The sequence below is a fragment of the Bactrocera tryoni genome, unplaced genomic scaffold (assembly GCF_016617805.1).
Source record: "Bactrocera tryoni isolate S06 unplaced genomic scaffold, CSIRO_BtryS06_freeze2 scaffold_25, whole genome shotgun sequence".
NCBI lineage: Eukaryota > Metazoa > Arthropoda > Insecta > Diptera > Tephritidae > Bactrocera > Bactrocera tryoni.
Genome location: NW_024395977.1, coordinates 6,221,260 through 6,247,935, shown reverse-complemented (window position 1 = coordinate 6,247,935; position 26,676 = coordinate 6,221,260). Strand labels below are relative to the sequence as shown.

The following is a 26,676-nucleotide window of genomic DNA, read 5'->3' as shown; positions in this document are numbered from 1 at the left end:
GAAATGCAAAAGTATTCGAATCCAGAAGCCGTGAGAACGTTTATTCATGGCTTCAACAGCAAGTATACAAGCGGCACCCTCTACAGCCACAATCCAAAGGATTTAGAAACCGCCTACGCCATCGCAAGTACGATATACCACGAGAACGAGAAATTGCAATTCGATTTTCCTCAATACGATGACTACAGGAAATACAATATAACACATCCACACCTTCAACACAGAAGATATCATGAAGAAACACGTGCATCCAAAAAGCAACATCAACCCTTTCTAAACAGAAGATACCGCGATGAGCAGCGAAGATATAGACCAAAAGTGCAATATACACAGAGTGCACGCACCCCACAGTGCCAACCAATGGACGTAGATTCCTCGCGGCAATACAGAAGACCCACCAACATCAACGCTGCACCTTTACAAAACAGCTATAACCGTCAAATGCAAGGCTTACCTCCAAATAACCCAATTCGAGGAGATCCACAGAAGAGGCACCAAAATCTTTCATCTCGTAACTACAACGCACCAGAGAAGATGCAACGAGTAAACCAAATACATGAAGAAGAACTAGGCTCCCCCACACCGCAACATGGCGGCGATGAATTACGATCACCTGCTACAAAAGTGACAATTATGAATATAAGATAGGCTTTGTTTTTCTCAAGCGAGTGAATCAATTGCCGTGCCTTCAACGCCACTGCAGGGATACAGGCAAAGCAGTTAATATTCTCATCGACACTGAAGCAACAAACAATTACATAAGTACCAAATGTAATATCGGTGAGTCTATTCCAATCAAACCCACAAAAGTAAAAACTCTTCATGGTTTCTCAATACCAAAATCAAAAAAAAAAAATATCAGTGTTAGATAGTTTCCTTACATTTTTTGAAACTGATGTATTAGAAGAATTTGATATGCTTCTGGGCGAATAGGGACTCAGAACAGTTAACCTTTTCGAGTATAAGCTCAGTTATAAATATAGGGCCAAGAAAGAAAAAGAAATTTTGCAAAAAATTAATTATACAGTAAGCAATAAAAAATATAGATCTGAAATTGAAAAAATAATGCAACAAAATGAAGGTACTAACTCAATATTACCATTTACTACCACTGTACAAGCCACAATTAGGACGAAATCCGAAGATCTTATTTGGACAAAACAATATCCGTACGCTATATCTGATAATGGTTTTATTAACAAAGAAATAATTAAACTTTTAGAAAGGGAAATAATCCAACCTAGTAAAAGTCCGTACAATTCACCCATTTGGACAGTTGCTTAAAAAGGTACCGACGAACAAGGGAAACCTAAACGCAGAATGGTTGTAGACTTTCAAAAGCTAAGCGCTCAAACTATTACATATAGATACCCCATACCTGATGTAGCTATGACTATACCAAATCTTGGTAACGCAAAAATATTTACAACTTTAGATTTGGAATCTGGATTTCCCCAGATTCTTATTAAAGAAACTGACAGAGAGAAAACAGCTTTTAGTGTAAATGGAGCCAAATATGAATTTCTTCGCATGCCTTTTGGACTGAAAAATGCTCCGTCAATTTTTCAAAGGTGTATCGATGATATCCTGAGACCATATATTAGCAAATTTGCGTATGTTTATATAGACGATGTTCTCATTTACTATTCTTCTCCAGAAGAGCATGTCGAGCACATACGCATTATTGTAAATGCACTTCATCAGGCTAACATGAAGATTTCCAATGAAAAGTCACACTTCTTTAAAGACTCAGTAGAATATTTGTGGCACATAATTAAATACAATAAAATCACCGTCGATCCCGTAAAAATACAAGCTATAAAAGATTTTCCCACTCCTACTTTACTCAAGGAGCTTAGATCTTTTCTAGGTCTCGCAAACTATTATTTTGCAGCCATTGCGAAACCACTTACCACGTTTCTCAGAGGAGACAACGGCAAAATATCAAAAAATCAAAGCGCAAAAATTAAAATCACATTAGATGAACCTGCAATAGCAGCATTAAGTAGAATAAAAGAAGAACTTCAAGCTCAGGTTGAACTTTTCCAACCAAATTTCAGCAAACCCTTTGAATTGACCACAGACGCTAGTAACTTTGCAATGGGAGCTGTAAATTGCGAAATTACTTATATGGCATAGCAGACTTAACTATATACACCGATCATCAATCTTTAATTTTTGCCATATCAGGAAAAAACCCCAAAACAAAATTAAAAAGATGGAAAAATTTCATCCTGGACATCAGAACGTTGTTGCCGATGCACTTTTCCGCCAACAAATTAATAACACATCTAATTCTGATAATTCCAAACATTCAGCACAAAGCTTCCTATACAAAAAATCAAACGTGTAAAACAACCATTAAATTGCTTTAAAAATCAAATTATCATAAAGCAATCAGATGGGAACCACGCCCAAATATCATCGCAAAATATTTTTTATTACAGTAGACATACACTTTTCTTTAACACTAGGACTGAGCTATTGGACATATTAAAAAATGTAATCAAACCAAAAGTAGTAAACGCTATAAAAATAGACAAACAATTGAATCATCGCCTCGAATAACATTGTAAGTGACATTTTTTGGCAATCCTGTTTTTTTGCAAATTACCGTTAATAATACTCTCCCGTATCATGAGAGCGTAAAATTTTACAATATTCATCAGTTTTTAGCCATTGAGCTGCGTTCCAAAGTCAGTAGTGAGTGGGAAAACGTTTTAAGTGCTGGTGATCATGGCAAATTTAGAGGTGTTGAGCACCATTCAAAAGTGCAATAAAGGAAAAAAACGTAAAATAAATTATGAAAATTGGAAAGATATAAGTAATAAGAGGCTGAGAAATAGTAGAGAAGCATATTTAGAAAGAAATGGAAAAGTTGTACAAAAAAAAATGCTCCAGAAACGGTAATGTGGAAAAACGTTATAAGTGTAAGCTGTGTCAATATCAGTTTTGTTTTTGTATTCATCAGAGTTTCAACTGCGCTTGTTATCTACAGTGCTTAAGCTTCAAATTGGAGACTATTCAGAAGCATTTCTTTCAATTTCATCAAATGGACTATGACAAGCAATCAAATTTTTTACGCTCTTTAATCGAATTGAAAGAACCGCAAAGAAGAAGAGTTTCGGAGGGCACATCACGTCGAAATGTAACTGTGAACTATTTTCTACCACAGCACAATGAGAGAAAAGTGAGAGTGTGCAAACAAATGATTTGTCGTACCTTTCAAGTGACACAACGAAGACTTCAAATTTTAGTTGAAAAACTGAAAGCGGCAGATAGTTTGAGTGATGCTTACGACATGATAATCGGCCGAATAAAATCGTTAATGCTGAAAAGAAAAGTGTCATGGAACACATATGTAGAAAGCTTTCCTGTCAAGAAAGTCACTACAGTCGTTCTAGTTCAAAAAAAATTGCCTCCATCCAGATTTAACTATTACAAAAATGTTTAAATTATTCAAAGAAAAATATCCCAATAGCACTATAAGTTATAATACATACAGAGATATATTTAACGCAGAAATCAGTTTGCGGTTTGGATTACCAAGGTCCGACACTTGTAAGCTCTGCGATAAGTATTATATAGAAACGATTGCCGCTGAAGACCAGAATAAAATAAGATACATAGAGAAACTGGCAGAGGCACATCACAAAAAGGCTGTAAAATCATATTCTAAGCTGAGTGATGACATAAAGTCAGCTTTAGGCAGTTCCCATATTGTTGCGCTTACAGCAAGTGATTTATACTCCAAATCTCACACATACGGACGTCTTTTATCAGCGGTAGTATTCGAATTACAACTTCGCTATACATAATTTGGGGCAAAATACTGTTGACATGTATACTTGGCATGAAACAGTTGCAAAAAAGGGTGCAGCTGAAATCGCTTCATGTATTTTAAGATACATCACTTCCACCTACGCTATTTTAAAAGCTGGAGATGTGAGAAAATTAAAGAATTATTTGGTCCGACAGACGTGTGGGGATTGCCATGATCGCCTTAATTTACCATCTAATAAAAACGAAATACTTTTCTGAAGCTAATCAAAAATTTTTAGTTTCTGGACACAGCTTTTTACCGTGTGTTCGAGATTTCTCTCTAATTGAAAGGAAAAAGAAAACAGCGCGGATTTATACCCCAGAAGATGTTCAAGAAATTATTAAATCAGCTAAACCTTCTAACCTGTTCAGGGTGCATCAAATGCTTCAAATTGACTTTAAAAACTTTGATGTTCTCATAAAAAAATACGTGCAAAATAACCGAAGGTAGATGGCTCCAAATTACTGCAGATGACATGCAAGTTTTACGTCTCAGAATGAATCACAGTACTGGCGAACCATGGCATTGTCACAGCTTAAGGAAAAAGTCAAACTGTCAGCAGAAATATGCGCGAGATACTTATATTACGTCCATATGAATTACCAGTTCTTCGAAAGAAACCAATTGCGATTTCTGCTGAAAAAAAAGACTTGTTAGCAATGGCGGTCTATTTGCCCAAACAAGATGCTTAGTTTTATAGAGCCATTTGTAGTTAAGTTAGATACTAAAATTATGAATTATTATTTTTATTTTCAATTTCTTACATGAAAACTAAATTGCCGCTTTGTTTCTTCTTCTTTATTGGAATAAAAAACTGAAAAAGAAGCATTATTGTTTAATTTATTATCACTATTTACCCCAGAAGATGTTGGTTCTTTAATACAATCTTTAATTACGCAGAGTATTGCGTTATTTTAACAAGAAAGTAAATTTTGTAATTATTGAGACTTTCTATTTTCCTTTAACCAGTAAAATTGTACTCGATATTTAATCATCACTATCAGTGTGGAAAAACGTTGTAAGTGCCATCGGCTATGATGCTGCGTGTAGTGGAAAAACGTGTTATCGTCGCTACAAGCCAGGCATTTACAACGTTATTCTACTAAAAAAAATTTAAACAGCGAACCTTGTTAATACTGTACATTTTTTTTGTTTACAACTTTTGTAAAATATTAACAAAAGATGTAATATAAATAAATATTTAAGCAAAAACTATTTAAAAAAGAATCCAAGTGTTTAAAACGTTTTTTTCTCTATTCAAAAATTCCAAATTTGGCGCTTACAACGTTATTCGAGGCGATGATTCAATTATTATTTTATGTCGAAAATGACATTATTAATACATTTCCCAATTCCTCTATCGTTCTAACTCATAACATGGTTGAGGACATAACCCACATCGAACAACAAAAACAAATCATAAATGACACACATAGACGTGCACACACAAACAAATACGAAACAACCAATTGGTTCCGCACCAACGCCAAACAAAGAAGGCGAATACATACATACACTTACCGTGCGATTCTGTACCGTGATACTGTCTCAAGTCTCTAAATTTGAGATTTTGAGTTAGAGATAATTTTTGAGACTTGAGACGATTTTGCTAAGTGACAGTCACAAAATCTATTACATTTCATTATTCAGAGATGTTTTTAAACTTGAATAAAAATAAATATGTCGATAACAAATATTAAATTTTCTATAACATAGTCAAAAAATATAATTATCAATAAAAGTTAAAATATATGTTGACTTTGTTTCATAATATTTACGAAATTTATGGAAAATTGATTTATTTTTAACCTTTTCGTGTTTGAGTTGCTTACAAAATAGAAAATAACTACAATCGATTAATATCTCTGATGATCTCTATTCAGTATATTCAAAATGGCAGACAAGAGTTCTTTTTGGTTTTGTGACCTACTAATTACCAGGTCTCAATTTTGAGTCAATATTTTGAGACTAACGCTAGAGACTGTTTAGTGAATAGTAACTAGTCACAAATTGAGATTTTACCTCAAAATGTCTCAAATAGAGACTAGAGACTGGTTACAGAATCCCGCTATTAGACTTACAGCCCTATTCTCATGCCCTCACAAAAGTCACCAACCTTACTACAGTGATGTTTCTCACTAAAGTGAGGGTTACCTTATTCTGGCGAAAATTCAAAAGCTCAAATGCTCACTATTATCACGAATATCTGTGACGTGTGAAAGCAGCTATCATAATACAAAACATCTGTGTTTGTTTTGTTTTACATCAATATTTGACATTTTTTAAAAAATATTTGAGTGTTATAGATGTTATGTTATAGCATGGAGGAACTATTACATATTTGTATATGCGGCAATTGTTGAGGAGGAGGAATCGGGCGGTAGGAGGAAAGTGTTAAAGGGTTTGCGAGCAAAAGCGATCCTTTTAGTATGCAAGACACAACATTTATTAATACATTTCGATTCCCAAAATCGCTATGTAAATTACTTATAAGTGAATTGGTGCCGCATGATGTACAGAAGTCGAGTATATCTTTTAATCTGCGTTTCCTGGCGTGTTTGTATTTTTACGGGCATGGCTCTTACCAAAAACGCGTTGGTAATAGTTATATGCTATCTATGAGCCAGTCCTCTGTGTATAGAGCTCTGCTCTTTATTTCGAAATTAATTGTGGATGTTAAGGGCAGAGGAATGTATTTTCCTTCAAGCGCTCAGGATGTTTCAGATACAAAGAAGGGGTAAGATAAATAAATAAAAATAAATGTATGTAAATAAATAAATAAATTTTTTCTTAAAGATTTTACACGAAATTTGGGATCAAGGGCACAATCGGCGCAATCGATTGTACCCATATTGGGATTGTTTCACCCTCAAGCACAGACGCCACTACTCCTCTCTCAATTTTTATGAATCGGAAAGGATTTTACGGCCTTAATGTAGAAGCAGTACGTAATGTTCTATATTATACAAACTATTTACCAATCTTTCTATTAATAAATATGTATATATTTGCATTTTTGGTAGGTTTGTGATCATCGACTTCGGTTCACCGCTGTCAACGCGAGATTTCTCCGGTCTTGCCATGATTCTGGTATTTGGACCACATCCCCAACACGTATGCACCTCACAAATACCTATAAAACGCAAAGTGGTTCGTGGTTGTTAGGTGACCAAGGATATCCATTGGAGCCATGGCTGTTAACGCCAGTCGCTGAAGCACGTAATACCATTGAGAGAGCCTTTGGTGTTTTGAAGTCACGATTCCGGTGCCTCTTAAAACACCGCATTCTTCATTACAGCCCTGAAAAAGCGTCTATGATTATTTACGCGTGTACAATTCTTCACAAAATTTTACTGAAGCATGGTGTGGCTGCAGACCTCGGCTTCGAAGAAGTTTTAGAAGAATCACAAGACACCGAAATTGTTTTCGAAAACCCCAATTTTAGGGAGGGTGCTAGAGTAAGAGAACGTTACATCATGTCTTTATAATATACATGTGTATATATTTCCAGTGGCGTTATGTACCATAAATATAAGTATATACATATACATATGTAAGTTACTTACTGTCTCTGTACATTTTACTTCCTCTAAGTATGAATAAAAAGACATCTGCATATGTTTAAATAATTCATTTTATTTTATTTTATTTATTAAATAATTAATTTAATTTTTTTACATTTTTATTTAATTTTTTTTTATTTTTACATTTTATTTAATTTTTTTATTTTTTACATTTTTATTTATTTTTTTTATTTTTTTACATTTTTATTATTGCTTATCTAATTTTTCAGACAATTTTGCCATAACCTCTGACAGCGAGGTTAGTGCTTTTGTCATCTGGGTCAGCACCCCTGTCATCTGCACATTTTGCTCAACAATTTTCCTTTGTAGAGCAATGGCCTCCTCCTCACGCTTTTCCCGATCCTCCATTTTCTTTAGCACTGTCCCAAGCATCTTCGCTGCAGTCAATTTTTCAGGAGGGATGTAAGAAGGAGTTGGCATATGAGCAGATAAGATGGGAGGAGATAAGGAAGAAGATGGAGGTGATGGTGAGGAAGAAAAATGAGGTGATGGCGAGGAAGAAAAATTTAAAGTCAGAGCAGGAAAAGCTGGATCAGGAGATGTGACTGCTGGCGAGGATGCTGGAGCAGGCGATGCGACTGTTGGTGTTGGCGCTGGAGCAGGCGATGTGACTGTATTTAAATACAACGGCAAAACCTGTAAGTATAAAACGGACCAATTATTGCCTCATATATAGTCCGACAAATATTAATTTAAAATATTACCTGGTGACCCAAAGTCGCAACACCCGGCAATCCATCCACCGCTGCTGCTCCAAAAGTTCAAATTGCTTGCTCATCGAATTCGCTCATTCCATTTATCGGAGGGCCTCCACCAGTCGCTTGCGCATGTGCCTTCAGCTGGCGCGCTCGCGATCGCAACTGATGTTTCCAATGCATCAATGACTATGGAAACATATTTTAATAATGTGAAACATACACAAGCATTTATGAACTTACCTCCCTCCACTTGGCTGCCGACCGAGTTGGACCTCTTAAGGCATTTAAATTATCTGCTAGCTCCGACCAAAGTATTTGCAGCCCTTGAGGGTTGGTCGGAGTTAGCTTCCCCCGTTGTAACTCAGGATGCTGCTTGCAAAACATTATGTAATGTTGCAGCTGCTCCTGAGTTATCCTCTCCGTTTTGTACGCCTAGGAATAAAACAGCTGTTTGACAGCTAAAAGCTTTTTACCTCAGGTGGTGACTTTTTTAAGCTTTTTTCTTATGAGGTTTGAGCAAGAATAGCCTCACAAAATATGCCTCACAAGAAATCTCTCAAATTTTTCCTCTCAACTCAGTTGAGAGTTTTTTTTCAGAATAGAGCTGTTATTCTACATGAGCGATAACATATACATTAGCTCAACGGACAAATACTCAAAATTTTGCTACTTTAGACAAATACCTTCAAGGAAAGATACATACAAATACGTTGACGAGATTCTTTCACAAATATACCCAAAAACGCAAAATTTTTAATGACTGATAACGATCTATCGTTTACAAGCATATGTGCACAACAAATTTACAAACGATTAAAAATAACGCACACAAAAACGCCAGCGTTCCATTCTACTACAAACGGACAAGTTGAGCGTACGCACAGTACAATTATTGAAATCGCGAAAGTTTTAGCTGACCAGAATAATTCAGCACCGGAAGACCAAATTTTTGAAGCTGTTCGGCAGTACAACAAAACCATACATTCCGTTACTAACGAGAAACCCGAGGACGTGTTTTATAATCAAAGGAGATATCCCGACATCCAAGAACGAATACAACAAAACCAGGAAAGAGTCTTGCGTCATTATAATCGCAATCGAAAGCAGCTGAACTATAATCCAGGTGACGTAATATTTTCCAAGACGCACAGGCGAAATAAGAACGTAAGAGAATACGCGAAGCAAGTTGTAAAACAAGATAACGAAAAGACTGTAACGACTAATAAAGGACGGATTATACATAAGGATAACATAAGAGTAAAGGCGTATACGGAATAATTTTCTTTTCAATTTCCCCTTTCGCATTATGCGACAATATAATACATTTAAGTAACAAAAAATATGTTCCCGTAGAAACTGACCCCGTATACGTATATAATAATAGTTCCTTCCTATATCATATTTCAAATTTATCAAAAATACATGCGCTCTATGAAGACATAATGAGATCTTCTTATAATTTAGAAAAACAATCCGAAACAAAAATATTAATTAATAAAATAGAAACATAAAAAATCAACTTATGCCAAATATCTATAGGCCCAAAAGGTCTCTTCACTTTCTTGGTTCTGTACTTAAATTTATAACTGGTACACCAGATCATGACGACCTTATCGAAATAAAAACTTCGATTAATATGCTAATAGAAAATAATGACAAACAAAAGAGCATTAATTCGCAGTTTGAAAGAATTCTTGAAACACTCGATCCTAAAGCAATAAAGGAGAATTTAATAATAGGAGAAATTTATAACGAATTACAAACAATAACTAATACTATTAATAAAAAAAAATATAAAAATGTTTACTCTGCCACACTCAATCTGAATGATGTGCATAAATTAATAAACCATGAGTAGTTGGATCTTCCACTAATTAATATATTGGAATATTCTGATCCATAAGATATAATTACAATATACAAATACCCTATCCTTGAAACTAAATATAGCTTATTTAATGAATATCCTTTTGCATATAAGCATGGTAAAATTAATTTAGACCCTAAGATCGCAAAGTGTAAGGATTATCAAAGAATATCTAAAAGTAGAAATTATATGGGTAACTTTATTTGTAAATCAGAACCCGCTGACAATTGTACAATAAAAATATTAGAAGACAAAACAGCCCAATGCGAAACAACCCATGAAAATAATGCTCCACTTCCCATCCTAGAGAATGGATACATTTTGACAGATTACCAACATACTTGGAACAACATTTACTTATATATCAAGCCCTAAATTGGTACACTACAACTCAGAGAAATAATACACAATCAACACAACGAAAAACTTGAAGTACTCCGTATCCTTTCTTCAAACTCAATCTACAAATTCAGCAATATCCAAACACTCTCAACATTTTTGATACCTATTGAAGAAAATCCAGTACATTTTACGTTCTTCATCATAATGGGATTCCTTACTTTAGTAGTCACCACTTACGGTATGGTACACCTCTACCGATATCACGTAAATAGAAGAATGTTTCACAGACAAACGCAAATTGACGAATTATACGAAGTCGAAATGAATCGTCTTCAACAACAACAATTTGTAGTGTGGCGACTTATGCATCACATTTATTATAATTACTGATTATTTATTAAGATAACTCAAAAGACTTCTTCACTTGTTGGCGTCTATACAAGAAGTGACGCTTCTTAAAACTAAAAGCTTAGAATTCAGTTGAAACTGTAAATTTCCAAGAAGAATATAAAGAGAATGAAATAATAGAATAACTGACAAACAGTGCTGCCAGATGTGGTACGACTTGTCTGAGTGCCCACAGTAGCAGCATAGCGAGGACGCTCCGTTTTTAAGAAGGAGCGGAGTTAGCGACGTGAAGATAACCTAAGTAAATTTCACACTTAAGCGCTGAACACATAGAGAGCGACAGACTTCACGACTACACGACTGCAGGCCGACAGTTGTCGTTCTCGCTAACTTCAATATCCTCCTATTTTTGCCAACGACAGTAGGACCACAGTAGAGTTGACAGTAGAATGGAAGATAGAAAGAGGAGGTAGAGTGGTGATGCCACTAATATGTAAAATGTAAAATTATTCACAGCTCTAACAAACTTGATGTTATTTTACAAATAAGAGCATAAAATAGCTATATTATAGCTCTATTATATCATTTTTAATAACAATTGATAACTTAAAGCAAAAATATTTACCTATGTACTTATTTTTTTATTAGTATGGCCGCAACGAAATTGTGTACATACAAAATGGACAACTGCATTGTTTTGTGTACATGCCGGCCATTGTGTTGTTGTTGCTACTCAAAATGTACATGTACTAAGATGAACAACGACATTTTCAGTTCACTGTCGTGCTGCTGCAGTCGTTCGCAGTCATTGTGTTCACCACTTTAACATAAACAAACAATAAAATTCCTGCATAAGTCCGCGATTACATGAAGCAACTTTTGTTGCTAATTCTCGGGCGATTCTCTTTTGCTGTCGCCCATTACCTTCACACGAGCAACTTGTGTTGTGCAACTCTGTTGGAGTTTTTTTCTCATTCCCTTTCACTTTACTTTAACCCATTGTCGTTTCTTTTTCCTTATAGCTATTTGGGCCACTCTATCACATATATTAATCAGCTCTGTCAATTAAGAAATACATTTTATTTATTAAAACAAAGATATATCACCCTTTTTACTATCGTCTGAATCAATTTGTATGGCTTCCTCCATACATTTCACAATATCTTTAATTAATTCGATTTTTTCGTCATACTCCAATTTCTAAAATATGTATATAATATTATGTATATTTGTATACATATTTGCAAATTACTTACCAAAAGATGAAATTAAATTTTTTAAATATATTCAAAATATTAATTTCAAAAAAAGATACGCAAATGCAACTATGTACTACGAAAGAAAGAACACGAATGCCGAAAAACGTCGCAGCGAACTGTTACGAATAAGAACACAAAGCGAGTTGCTGAACACTGGAAACTCGGTGCGATTCTCGTCTCGTCGTCGCCCCCTCGCCTATAAACCAAGAGTTGCCGCAACAAAAGTTGCTTCGTGTAATAGCGCTCTTACAAACACAACAGACAGAATTCCATAACGAAAAACTGATAAGCATAACAAAACTATCTTTGTTCTTGCAAGATAAGAGATATCGAATTACAACAAAGAAGTTGCATGCAGATAACAGCAGCCGCATTCCATAAGTATAAATAGCACTAAGATTATAAAATGTAGTCAGTAAGAAATTATGAATAAAAAAGGCAACACGAAAATAAGTGTACTGCCCAAATAAATATAATTTCTGTTACTAGCGACAAACAACAGTTTGTTAACTCGCGCACATGTGTGTAGGGTATGGCGTTGGGTGCGCACAAAATCTTATTTCTCTCGTGTCGCTGAACAGTAAAGATCGCGGACAATAGCAAGTGTTAAGGGGAGAGCCTGCTTTCGAGGCTTCAAAAAATCCATTTTTTTGAGGATTTTTTTGGGAGGGTAAGAAATAATTGATTCAAGCGAAATTTCTAGACTTTATAAATATATATTTGAACATCTTTCACAAATTTTTTGGATACGAAATCTTTGATATTCTGCCTTTGGAAAGCAATTGCCCAAAGCATCACGCAAGTGCATTTTTCAGACGGCGGACAGGATGCAGGTAGCAATTTCTATTGGATCTAGTTAAACTAAGAAAATTCCAAAAAAAAGTGTAAAATTTTACAATTTTTTAAAAAATTGAATAAATAGTGGCTTTTGACCAAAAAACTTTACTTTATGTTGTTTTAAAATATATTAAAACTTTACTTTTCTTAATTTTTTTTAGTTTGAATAGAAGACAACTTTATGCGAATAATAATAAACTTTGCCCTAATTCCATACGACGTTTACTTTTTTTTCTATCCTGCCCGCCAATTAAGAATAATCGCAAAAATGAAAAACCGAAAAATCGCTTTAAAGTTTTCGCTTTTTGCCCAAGCGCTCAATCATAAACTTATGTGTTAGACGCTCGGTCACTATTTCCCTTCTAGCTTCGACAATATTTCGAATTCCAATCTATAACTTTGGGGAAATATTGTTAGATAATTTTTGAAGAGACTTAAAGAAAAAAGAAAAAAATCTATTGTTTGAAGCCTCTAAAGCAGGCTCCCCCGTAATAAAGATTTCGTATCAAAATTTATTGATCTTATAGAAAATTAATTGGCAATTTGGCAAACGAAAAGTGATAAATATAAAAATAAAATTGAGAAAAATAAAAGTTGGAATAACTTATTAAGGGGGTATTCTGGTCTAGAAGCATGAATTTCAGGTAATTTTTGAAGTGTCGTAAAAAAAGGCAATTAATATTTTTACCATCCATTTTTTTATTAGTTATTTGCTAATTTTAAAAGAGTACAGAAAAAAATTAAAAACTAAAAAAAGTAAAAAAAATTCAAAAATTATGAGTTGACGATGTGGGGGGTCTCTAAAAATTTCCACGTGACCATACCCATGATTTCAACCCTCCTAGTTATCTGAAACCAAAAAAAAAAATTATTAATCTAGAATAATGTCGCAATGGCCGGAACTGCGGAAATGTGGGAAAAAAATTTTTTCACAAAATGGCGACTGCCTGAAAAAAAGTTTTTTTGGATCACTTTTTCTGACTATTTCAAATTTTTTAAAAATAATAAAAACAAGAATTTGGGGATGGGGCTAGTTCCAACCGTAGACAAGCCTATAAAGAAGACTCTATATAAATTTCAAGTAAATCGGTCCAGTAGAACCTGAGAAATCGTGGGTATCGGGAGAAAGTCAGTTTTGAGAAAAACGCGTTTAAAGTTTGGCGTAAAGTCTTTTGTTCGATTAGTTCCGGCCGAACCAGTTTGGATGCCGGGTCAGAAAAATGCCTATATCTCCGAAAATAGTTTGAATTTTGAAAAATCCTTTTGTACACATATTCTTGAATAGTTAAACTATGAAAATATAAAAAAAAATTCGATTCTTTTTAAATTTCTAGACCAGAATACCCCCTTAACGAAATACAAAGAAATCGATAAAAGTGCTACATTAGAAGTAAATTCGAAGAAATGTTCCGCTTGCCTGCCGCACGTGTTCACTGTGTGAAGAACGAACGCAAAATGGATTTGTGTGTCGTGTATGGGCGAAACGAACTCACATAGATCGATCGCACATTTGTGTCGTGTATGGGCCCTATTAAGAACAAGCATGTATTCACAGATACATTTATGTATATGAGACACGTATGCAACGGAAATATCTCTGCAGTTCGGCTGGTTTCAAGCAATTACCAGTTCGCTAAACCTACTAACGATTACTATGCTGTAAACACAAAATACACACGTTCTTATTAACTCAGTTATTTAGACATCTGCACGACTACACGACAGTACTGTCACTCTCGCTAAATTAAAAATATTTCTAATTTTGCCGAGAACAGTAGAGAGGAGTTGTGACGCCAATAATATGTAAATGTTTTTTCAAAGCGCTAACAAATCTGACGATATTTTACAAAGATAAGTATAAAATAGCTCTGTTACATCCTTCATTTTAACAATTCATACTTTAAAACGAATAAATTTACTTATTTGCTTACTTTTTGCATAAAAGTTTTACTTTTAACAAAATATTAAAATTCCAAAAATTTCATTGAAGTGAAAGGTATTAGTATGGCAACAACGATATTGTGTACATACAAAATGGACTGCTGCGTTGTTTTGTGTACATGCTGGACATTGTGTTGTGTACATCAACTGTTTAATATGTCGCTACTGTCTTACAAATGTTCATTTAGCAGGCTTATCGCGTCGCCCTCTACTTATGTGTTCGCCACATGACTGGTAATTAGTAATTTCGCTAATGATTTGGAATACCAGGAGGCGTTCCTCGAAAAATAAATTAGCAAAACCCATCCGTAAAGCGGCCTTTACACGGTCATTCAAGTTTGCAAGCATGTGCGACGTGATGAGAAGAATGAGCGTGTAAACATAATAAATTCGTGTTCGTCATACATGTGCGATGGTTTATAAAAATTTTTAAAAACATGATGTTGTTATGAACATGTTTTATGGTGTAAACGCTTGCATCATGCACGCAGTATATATTTTCAGTTGTAAGCAAACATCGAAGCGTAATGGCGTCACGGATAAACGAAGAACTGTGGAAGGACTTCTTTGAAATTTATCGAAGCTATCCAGAAGTATGGAAAGTGAAAAGCGAGAAGTACAAAAACAAAATAAAGAAGAATGCTGCTTATGAAGCACTTTTAAAAAAATATAAGGAGATAGATCCAAAAGCAAATTTGGAAAGTTTAAAATACAAAATAAACTCACTTCGCGGATGTTATCGACGTAAATTAAAAAAAATTAAGCGAAGTGAGAAGTCTGGAGCAGGAATTGATGAAATATATATACCATCTTTGTGGTACTTTCATGACCTAGCATTTTTGGAAGAGCAAGAAACACAGATGACTGGCATGTCATCAATAGAAAATGAGGAAAATGGGGACACGACTGTGGAAGACGTAAGTAAAACGAACAGGACATTTTTATTTATTTATGCATATACTTATTTTTATTTATAAAACGAAATGCAAAATTACGTTGATCCGACACCATTAAAGTATTCACAAAATGAGTTTCGAATTTTCTTGGCGTTGGTAGTACTCTTCCGACTTGTGGTTTTTTCTATTTGCATCAAAGCAGGTACCGACTTTTCACCTACATCATTTATCATTCGAAGATAATATTCACAGCTTTTTGTGCTTAAGAAGTTGTGTAAATAGCAAATTGCTAAAACAATTTTCGTTGCCTTTTCGGGAGATAAATGTATTGTAGTCAGCAATATTCTGAATCTGGAAGATATAATTCCAAACGCGTTTTCTACAACTCTTCTTGCCCGTGACAGACGATAGTTATATTGTTGTTGATGCTGGGTTAGACCACTTTGACTATAGGGTTTCATAAAATGTTCGCTTAGTGCAAAAGCGTCGTCTGCTACAAAAACATACGGCAGCTCTTTTTCAAAACCAGACGGTTTTGTTGGGGAAGGTATTTTCAACTTTCCGTCATCAAGCATAGTCGAAAATATAGTATTTCCGAAAACACCACCATCGGAAACTCTTCCGTTTGCTCCAGGTTCCACCATTAAAAATTGATATTTTGCATTGACTATGGCCATCAAAACAATACTGTAAGTCTTCTTATAGTTGAAATAGTATGATCCAGAATGCGGTGGTTTCGTAATGTTTACATGTTTTCCATCGATAGCGCCAAGGCAATTCGGGAAATTCCACAGTTCATAAAATTCAGAAGCTATCGTTTTCCATTCTTCTTCACTTTTCGGCAACTGGAAAGACAATAGTTTTTATTTTTATTTATTCTTTTCAGATTGCACCTTGCGCCAAAAAAGACAAAGGAGAATTTGGTAAAAAAGAAAAACAACAGTTGCTTATTAAAGCAGTCAAAGCTTTAGAAGATTCGACGCGACGCAATGACGATGCAAGTACCTTCAGTTCGACTTGGGAAGTCCTCTTCAGGAAACTTGACTTTAATCAACAATTATTTGCCAATAAAACCATTATGGAGGTGTTGTAACAAGGAGCTTTGGGTCGGTTGAACGAAAATTCCCATCAGATGTTCAACGTACCTAACACAAGATGCTCATCAACACCTTTTTCTTATAGTGACAACTCGTCAACATGTTTTGATTCAACAACATTGCAAAGTCGTCCGCAATACTTAATTTCTCCCCCGCTTCTGAGTCCATCGCAAATTATATCTACTCCTCAACCGCAAGTTCAGCACATCAGACTTCATAGAACAGTTCAGCCACAGCAATATCAAAAAATTTCCAGCATCAATATACAACCACAGGAAACCATAAATACTCAACAATACGGAAACAACACGGAATACAGACATTTACGGACTTGCTGAACGACTCTGACTATTCATAAGCAAACTTTTCGTTTTATTTTTGTTATTTTTATTGATTTGAAGAAATATTTTTTTTTGTTTTGTTTAATATATACATATGTATACTTACTGAAATAAAATCTTTAAGAACTTTAATCAACGCTTCACATGTCTCAATAATTATGTTGCTTAAACTTGCAGTTGAAATATACGACTGGAATTTCAAACTTTCTTTTCTTAGCTCTCTCCAGTTGCCAAATACCTCAATGTTACAGAGAGACGTTCATCAGGCGAAATTGCGTCTCGCATAATAGTATTTTGTTTTTCTATATAAGGTGTTACTTTTTCCAAAAGTTCCCTATATACAGAAGGATCCATTCGGAGAAAATTTTTGTAGTCCGCCGGGCTGGACAGTTCAAGTTCCTTTAACAAACTTATATGTGAAAAAACTGGTCTTCTTGATCGCCATTCCTTTACCCAAGTTTTTCTCTGTCTTTTTTGCTTTTTTTGTTTCACTTCGCCTTCTTCTAAAATATCAATTACAAGTGCTGCAACTAATGCACGTGCCATGTTGCTTCGTTCACAAATAATAGAGGGATAAAGTATGATTGCATGTTTGACCGTTTAAACGAAAACCAGTTTTTTTTGCATCATACCATGTCTTCATACAAAAATGACCGTGTAAAGGCCGCTTAACAAAGAAGCTGTACTAACAACGAAGACAATACGAATAACGACATACTTAGATAACGGACGCCTGTCGTCAATTGAACTAAGCATGCTTATTTTTAATGGAAATTATACTTTTGTCTCTTTTCTGGTACAATTTTTTTTCAAAAAAATTTGACGTGTCAATTCACTTTGATCCGTTGCGTGAATTTTGATAATAATAAATATATAATATGGTGAAAAAGTGAGTTATAGTAAAAAAGTCTAATAAAAGTGTAAACTAGTTTAATAATTATTATTTAAATAATAATTTAGAAAGCAATATGGATGGTCCGATATAACGAAAATTCATGTAAATGCGAAGGTAAGGAAGATTTAAAGGCTTTCTTTGAAGGTATAAGCTACTAACAAGAATATTCCTCTTTTCATTTATATATACTTATGTATTTTTTATTCCTAAAACTGAGGAAAGAAAAATAAGTAAAATTTCTGCACTGTACCAAGTGCTCCTAGAAGAAATAGCACAGCAGAAAGTGTTAATACAGCAGCTTCTGAGGAAACGCACCATCGGCAATAGTCCATGAATTTCCAATTAAAAGTTAGGAAGATTTAGGCCGATTAATGAAGACATAGAAGTTACCCACAGTCAGTTAGGTAGAATGTAGTGATCAGCGATATTACAATTTTTCAATATCCATGATTTCAGTCAAATTTGTTTTCTATTTTTAATTTGTGTGATTTACATATGAAAAACCTTGTACTCTATATTTATTTTTTAAACTAATCACATAGGCTTTCAAATTTGGGTTTAACAATCAATAAAATTAAAATTATAATTAAACTAGAGGATCCGTTTTCGCTTTACTGTGGCCGACACATGCATTATTAGTTAGATTATAACTATTAGTTAATAAGATAAAGCATTTTTGTGAAGCAACTTGTGTTAGTTTATAAAAAAACTGAATCATAAGGTATTTCGTGTGTTAATAAAGCATTACTTTTTGGGGGAAAATACTGTTGAATTTGGGCTCTGCACCAAGGAAATCAACCGGTGAAAAGAGATTTGCTAAGTTGGAAAGAGGCGAAATGAGCACCGAGGATAATGACGCCCTAAAGAGGTGAAATGTTAGTTCAAAGTGGGTGCGTCGCAAGTTCTTAATCTAACAAAAACAACGAATTGTTGATTCTGAGGAGCGTTTGAGTTGTCTTTAATCGAAAAAAAAACTGAATATTTGCGTCGGTGTGTGACAATAGAAACATGGTCTTATCATTCCACACTGCACATAATGTCAGGGTTTTCAAGCGTGGAAAGACGAGAGTCGGCTCGCAAGGTTATGACATCAGTCTTTTGGGATGCACGTGCATAATATTCATCGACTGATTACTAAGCCAGTTATAATCCATTGCACTGCGTATTTGGTTGCAGATCTATTCTACTATTTTAAATATTTATCAATTGTATAATATTTGAGGAAGGATCAGTTTGAAATTGTATGGATATCTTCTTTGTTTCCGTGTAAATATTCGTCGCTAGAGAGCTCTGATAATAAACGCGTCCGATCGTAGCTAACTTCGAAGATCTATAAGGAGAGCCCCGGTCGGCCGATCCGCAATTTTTAAATCTCTAATATCTTCGAAAATATTAATTTAAAACATATGCTGTAAAGGGCCGCATAGATCTACATATATTAAATCAACAATCTATATAAGGCATTTAAGGATTAATGCTTAGCCATAATTTGTCATAAAAAGTTAATTACAACAAAATTATATTGCGGGGTATCCATAAGAGATAAAACATCGCGGTGTTTCTGTAGAGCTTTTCATTGTGTGCAATACTTGTTACCAGGGTTCTCATTTACTACTCCGTAGAAGCAAAATTTCTAAAATTATTGCTATGCTATCGCTACCGTTCTCACTTTGTCGGGAGCAACAGCATAGCCTTAGCATAACATTGTAAAGTATGTGCTCTACTCTGCTCCGAGTTTTGTTAGGTAAAAAACTATAGCTGGAGCGGGAGCAAAAAATTATGCGCTATGCTCTGGCGTAGCGGTAGCAAAAAATTGGGAGCGGTAGCACAGCAGAGCTAAGGAAAATTTTCATGTGCTACAGCTCCCGCATGTGTTTGTTGTTTTTTTTCTTTTTTGCTATTTTCTGTCATAATATTTGAATTAATTGAATAATTCAAACAAAAAAATATTATGCAAATCATTTTGGCACTTGTTGCGTCAAGTGACTTTATAAATCTAAAATCAAATATTTTAAGAAATATATTAATAAAGTGAATTAGATAATAATTGAATACATTTTAAAATTTTTTTTATTATGTAAAATATTTACCATTTTTATATTACCAAGAACATCATCTATTCCAAATGTATTACAATACTCAATTACTTTGAATTTTCGAAATTAATTTTAACTACATATACTTTCCCCCTTTTTATATACATTAGGGTGTTTTTATTTTTTTGAATTATTAATTTTGTTCGGTCCCGTCACGAAATTTCCTTGGAAATACCCAAAAAAAAATTCCCTGAAAATTTTAGCCCTACATGTTAACATTAAGAACTGGACCGAGGCATGTAAAAATTTTCCATAGAAAATACACTACAATCTTGGTTTTTTATGTTTAAATTCCTACAGATCAGAGGTATTTTATGGCATCGCTTTGACTTTAGACGCTGTAGCTCTTGTCAGTTATACAAAAAATGCGAATTTCGTGTAAAAATCAGGTTTAGATACCTCGCCTTTATATTTTGGAATACGCTTGGTTAATATTCATCTACTGATTACCAGTACCAGTTTTAATCCATTGCACTGCGTATTTGCAGTTCTATTCTACCATTCCCAATATTTAGTAATTTGATCATTTTTTAGGAAGAATCAGTTTGAAATTGTACGCATATACATACTTCAATGTATATTGCAAAGAATCGAAAAGATTTCTGTATATCTAAAATTATAATAAACCTTTTTATCAACACTCTAATTATTTCGCTAAATCTTTATGTTAGATATCCCGTTTGGTTGCTTATGAATGCATTTGCGTCCTTGACCAATAATCTAGCAAAGTATCCGCAGTGCCTTGACGATGAAAATTTCAATGCCATTTTTTGTTGTGATATTAAATATATCGGACGGGTTCGTCTTAAAAGAAAACTACTTAACTTAAGGAGCAAAATCAGTATATCCCATATACTAAGCATGTTCGGATATGAAAATTTTTACTTATTTCTTTCTATTTTTGAATTACTAAAATTTTCAAATGATTCTTACATAAATTTTGTACAAATGCTTATGATTTGAAATATAATTTTTGTATTTATGAGTAGTATTGAATTTTAGCATAAAGAGATAAAATGTATTCTATGTCCTTACCCTGCTTCTAAGCTACCTCCCCACCAATTTTAAGCCAAATCGGTTCAGCCATTCTTGAGTTATAAACGACTTTCTTTTAAATCTTGTACCATACTTGTAAATGACAGAAAAGAGCAAAAAAGAAAAAAAACAACAAACACATGCGGGAGCTGTAGCACATGAAAATTTTCATTAGCTCTGCTGTGCTACCGCTCCCAATTTTTTGCTACCGCTACGCCAGAGCATAGCGCAGAATTTAATTTTTTGCTCCCGCTCCAGCTATAGTTTTTTACCTAACAAAACTCGGAGCAGAGTAGAGCACATACATACTTTACATTGTTATGCTAAGGCTATGCTGTGGCCCCGACAAAGTGAGAGCGGTAGCAAGAGTAAAATGAAATGCTACGAGAGTAGCGTAGTTTTTCAAACGCTGCTTGTTACATTATTTTGATAAATCTCGTAGCGTTCAGCCTATGTTTGCAATGTAAGCAAAAAAATTTTGTGTGTGCGATTCACACACGATAGAAGGGAAATTTCAGTAAATCGGCAAAAGAATGGGATGAATATGTATAGTATAACAAGGGTAGGATAATTACAAAGTTTAATTGCTTAAAAATGAAAGTGTTTTGATTAATTTTAAAAGGTATTTTATATTTTATTTAACATATGTTGCATAATCTATTGCTTAAGTTCCATATTTTCAGTTTCCACAAATGATACAAGAGGTTTATGATGACTAAAATACGATACAAATATTTTAGTTTCAATTTGATTGATATATTTTTGGAATACTGCATCTATTACCGTTTTTGATCTAGTAGTTGATTGAGTGCGACTGTTACACATTTTTAAATTAAATGTTGTATCGAGAAACTCAATCAAAGGAAGTGCTGTGTCTGATGCAAAATTTATGTTAAAATTCCCACTTAAAATCATCGGAATTTTATCATAATTCTTTTTGAGAACTTGCGATACCTCTGGGGTATATTTGATCAAATTTTCATGTATAAATTCAGTAACTGATTTTATTGATTAGTTGGGAGAGATATAAATTGATACAATCAGAACTAAATCTCCCTTGTCATTTCTGATTTCACAGGCACATATTTCTCCAACTTTCGAAAGCTGAACAGACAATGATTCCAGCTGTTGTGCATTGAGATCCATTTGTGGCGTAACAACACGGGCTCCATCATTTACGTTGTGATAAATTTCTACTCCACCTGCCTTCGTACGTGGTCTTTTGTAATTAACAACAATATTAAAATTTGGAATGTCTACAATATCTTCATTATTCATCCATGTCTCCGAAAGAATTAAAAAATTTGACGACGACACTATATTGTCATATTGCAGATCTTGTACATGACAACTTTGACAGTTAAAGGTAAACAGTGGCATCCCTTTTCTTTTATTTAAGAAATCATATAAAACATTTCCAATTGTCTGAAGTCGATTTAAGTTCAGCCTTTGAAATTCATGTTGTAGATCAATTGTAGATTTTTCCCGTCGCACTATTTGCTAATCCATCTGATATTTTCAAGCTTCAATTTTTGCTTTCAACCAGGAAATCGCTTGTATGTGCTTTTGTGTTTTGCCCTCAGCAATTTCATATTGACATGTAAAAATAATTATGATATGAGTATAATTTTGTATGAATGCATACATAATAATATTTCAATTTGCACTTGCATATTTAATAAGCCCAAATATAGTAAATTTTACAACAAAAACGATTTAATTCATAAACGTAGACGCAAATTCCATAAGCGACCTTGTTACATTTATAAAAAACAGACGCCGTAACATCTCCCTGAGCATGCCTTTGCCAGCAAGCGTCTTTTCGCGACGATGGCAAAAGCTAAAAACCATAAATTGAACATCTTTCTGGTGTTTGTTCTAAGAACAAAGTGAGAAAATTGGCAACATAGCTGTTGTCTATTTACAATATTTGTAAATTCTAAAATATTTTTCCGTGGCTGGCAAAAGTCAGCGTCGGTATGTATGCAAGCTCATACAAAAACATATGTACATATATACGCTAGCTTGTTGGCGAAGCTGTTCGAGCAGCAAGGGAAGCGGTAACAATCGGCGATTGTTTGTTAGTTTCTTTCGGCACAGCTCGGATTTTCTACCAACAACACAACGTTGTGGCGCTTTGTCGTCTCGTCAGTGCTTCGACAAATTGACTCTTTGATACTTGTTATTATGAATGTATGTACATATGTATGTGGCTCGCATTTGCTTTCGTAAACATACAGACAAATATGCCAAAGAAATAATATATGTACGTATATGCCGATAATATAAAATGCAAGGTCTGTCGCAAAAGAAACAGAACTTTTTAAATATAACTGTTTCTGGTGGCGCCACCTTTTTGTGGGTATATGAAATAAAAAGTTTGATCTCTTGTTGACATTTCGTAAAAATTTTAAGACAATTGGATAACTACAATCGATGTTATCGATCAAAAAGTGACAGCAGCTTTTGGTCATCGGTCATAAAATGCAAAGAGCAAATATTGAATTTTGTTTTAAACTTGGGGAAAACGTTTACTGAAACATTTCAAATGAAGAAAAATGTTTATGGTGATCAGTGCCTATCCCGTGGTAATGTGCCTGAGTGGTATAAGCGATTCCAAGAAGGTCGTGAGGACCTCTGTGACGATCAGAAGTCGGTCGTCTTCAGAAGTCAAAAATAAACACGATGCTGATTTGTTTTTACGATTCCGAGGGTATTGTACACCGAGAGTTCGTCCCACCTGGCCAAACGATTCTTGCTCGACCACAATACCGAGAGGCAGGGTCCTGGCGCCTGTTGCACGATAATGCGCCGTGTCATCAGTCGACGCTTGTCGCTGATTTTTTGACAAAAAAACTCCATATTAACCATTAATCACTCACCCAACTCACCTGATCAGGCACCCTGTGATTTTTACCTATTTGGAAAACTTAATTTGCCCATGAAAGGACACTGGTTTCAGGACATTTCAGCTATCCAAAAGGCGACGACCGATATTCTCAAGAGCACTCCCAAAATGACGTTAAACACTCATTTGAAATGCTAATAGGAAACTACATTGAATAAAAAAATATAACTTTTGAAAATTACTAATTTTTTGTTGTTAACAGTCCTGTTGCTTTTGCGACAGACCTTGTAGTATGTATATTTCTGTCTCATTCTTTCCTGCCTTCATCCTACAAATTTTCGTATTTGTGTCTTTTACCTGTCGTTTTTTCCGTTACACCCGGTTTGAAATCACAACGATTCTAAAGAAGTTTCACTTCAAAAAAAATGTTATTATTTACGACATCACATTAGAAACCTTAAAAATAAGTATTTCTCCTCTATTTAATGGATATTCTTATACATATAAATCTTTCTCTTCAACCACTCTATCTGCTAAAAAAAACGCATCAAAATCCGTTGCTTAGTTTTAAAGATTTAAGCAATCAAAGGGATATAAATTATTGTGGATAATGCTAAGTTCGGCTGTAACTGAACAATTTTTACACTCGCACTTTGGAAGAAGCAAAACCGAGCAATTAGTACCTTCAAATTCTGGCAATATTTTGTGACAAAAAGGGTTCTGTAAGAATTATAATTGCATTATTCGACGAAACCGAACGGATCACATTCAAGTATTTTTATACTCCTGCAACCTGTTTCTACAGAGTATTATACGGTTGTACGTATCACCTAAAACTAAGCGAGATGGGTATAGGAATATGTGTATATATATAAATGATCAGAATGACGAGAAAAGTTGAAATCCGGTTGACTGCCTGTCAGTCCGTTTGTCCGTCCGTCCGTGCTAGCTGTAACTTGAGGAAAAATTAAGATATCTCGATGAAACTTGAAAACATATAGTATAAAGTGCCATAACTAAGCACTAAATCAAGATATAAAGCTGAAATTTGTTACGGAGGATCGCAGTAGCAATGGGCAGCGAACATTTTTGTAAAAGTGGGCGTGGCCCCGCCCTTTAACAAGTTTAATGTACATATGTCCTAAACTTCTTAAGCTATAACAACCAAATTTGCTGAGTGCAAATCTAAGAACTTCTACCGACAGTCTGAAAATGGATGATATCGGAGGATGACTCCGGTCACTCCCCATATAACGGTACTGTTAAAATTTACTGAAAACGCGATATATCAATAACTAAATACGCCAGAGGCATTAAATTTTACCACCAATATGGTATGAGAGAGCTTCATAGGAGCTGGTGTGAAAATTGGACGATGGGCGTGGCACCACTTTTTGCTGAAATCCCATATCTCGGGACCGGACTAACTGATATCGACGTTAGTACGTGGCATTTTTCTCACTTTCTTATGTCATATTGGGTAATTGGACGAAATCGGAAAACAACTCATATAGCATAATATTAAATTCCACTTGATTAGTCAGTTTCCAGTACACAAATCAAGAAGCGTTTAATATAAAGGAAAAAGCTTTACGCGAATAATATCTTTAGTGTGTGCCGATTGATAAATAAGAATAGAACCAGTAATAATAAGTTTTCCTGCCTTTATCATTGTTTCATTGACAGTAACGCGACGCAGTTTTTCAAAAAAATTTAGTGAGTTTGGAACCAATCGTGCTTTAATTTTTCTTAGGCCCTAATGATCTTTCAACATGGTTTTCACTAACTTTTCTGATATTCCAACGATGCTAGTAAGATCTCTAACTGTTAATCGTCGATGCTCAGGCACAAATTCCTTTTTTTTACGTGTTGATCCTCAGTTGATGTTGATTTCTGTTCTGGAAGTGGTTCGTCGTCAACGCTCTGTTTTGCATAATCACGTGAAGGGTTACATCGTGTTGAAAATAGCATTGGCAGGTTCGTCACCTGGCATTGCGGCTAGTTTGTTAGATGATGGGCAAATGACAAATATAAAACAATTAAAGAATGACTAAGTTCCGGTGTAACCGAAAATTTTACAATCAGGCCATTCTACGAACTCGCTCAACGAACAGTGTGCGGCAAAGTGTTGTAAACTAAAAACCGAACACGCGGTCATAGAGCGAACGACGACGAACATTCTCGAAAGATACATAGTGCAGTAAAATTTTGCAGTACTCAGCAGACCGAAACAACATTTCACATCACAAATATGACTACAAAAACGGCAATTTCAACTACAAAAACAGTCACAACCAATACTACGGCAAACAATGGCAGCAACTGTATCATTTACTCCACAGCTAACAGCGCACCTTGAGTCTCCGGAGAGGTGTATAAAATCGGGATAAAACCACCGGTTTTTAGCAAACGAGAACCTGATTTGTTTTTCATCCAAATGGAAGCACAATTGCGAAACGCTGGAATTTCAATCGATCAAACAAAATACGATCACGTTATCAACTCGCTCTACGTTGAAACACTCACAAATGTTACCGATATTGTGCGTGCGCTACCAGCAACAGGGAGATACGACTCAATTAAAAGCCGATTGATCAAAGATTTCACCGATTCAGAAAATAAGAAGCTGAGTCGAATGGTCAAAGAGTGCGACTTGGGCGATCAAAACTCATCTCAATTACTTCGACAAATGCGCGTTTTGTCCGGCGGTGCATTAACTGACAATGATATCAATACATTCTGGGTCGATAAATTGCATCATCATCAACA

At 34.7% G+C, this 26,676-nt stretch overlaps 1 protein-coding gene and 1 long non-coding RNA gene across 2 annotated transcripts; both read right to left on the bottom strand.

Annotated features, from left to right (window-relative positions):
* Positions 1 to 7,605: 7,605 nt before the first annotated feature.
* Positions 7,606 to 8,617, bottom strand: LOC120780480. The gene is made up of 3 exons (XR_005705878.1): positions 8,346 to 8,617; positions 8,112 to 8,291; positions 7,606 to 8,043 (listed from the first exon to the last, which is right to left on the bottom strand). It is a non-coding gene; the product is annotated as an uncharacterized LOC120780480 (long non-coding RNA).
* Positions 8,618 to 15,690: 7,073 nt separating this feature from the next.
* LOC120780414 (putative nuclease HARBI1) lies at positions 15,691 to 25,878 on the bottom strand. Its single transcript, XM_040112694.1, has 2 exons — positions 25,774 to 25,878; positions 15,691 to 16,440 (listed from the first exon to the last, which is right to left on the bottom strand). Exons 1-2 carry the CDS (start codon positions 25,876 to 25,878, stop codon positions 15,691 to 15,693), a joined length of 855 nt encoding a protein of 284 aa, XP_039968628.1.
* Positions 25,879 to 26,676: the final 798 nt, after the last annotated feature.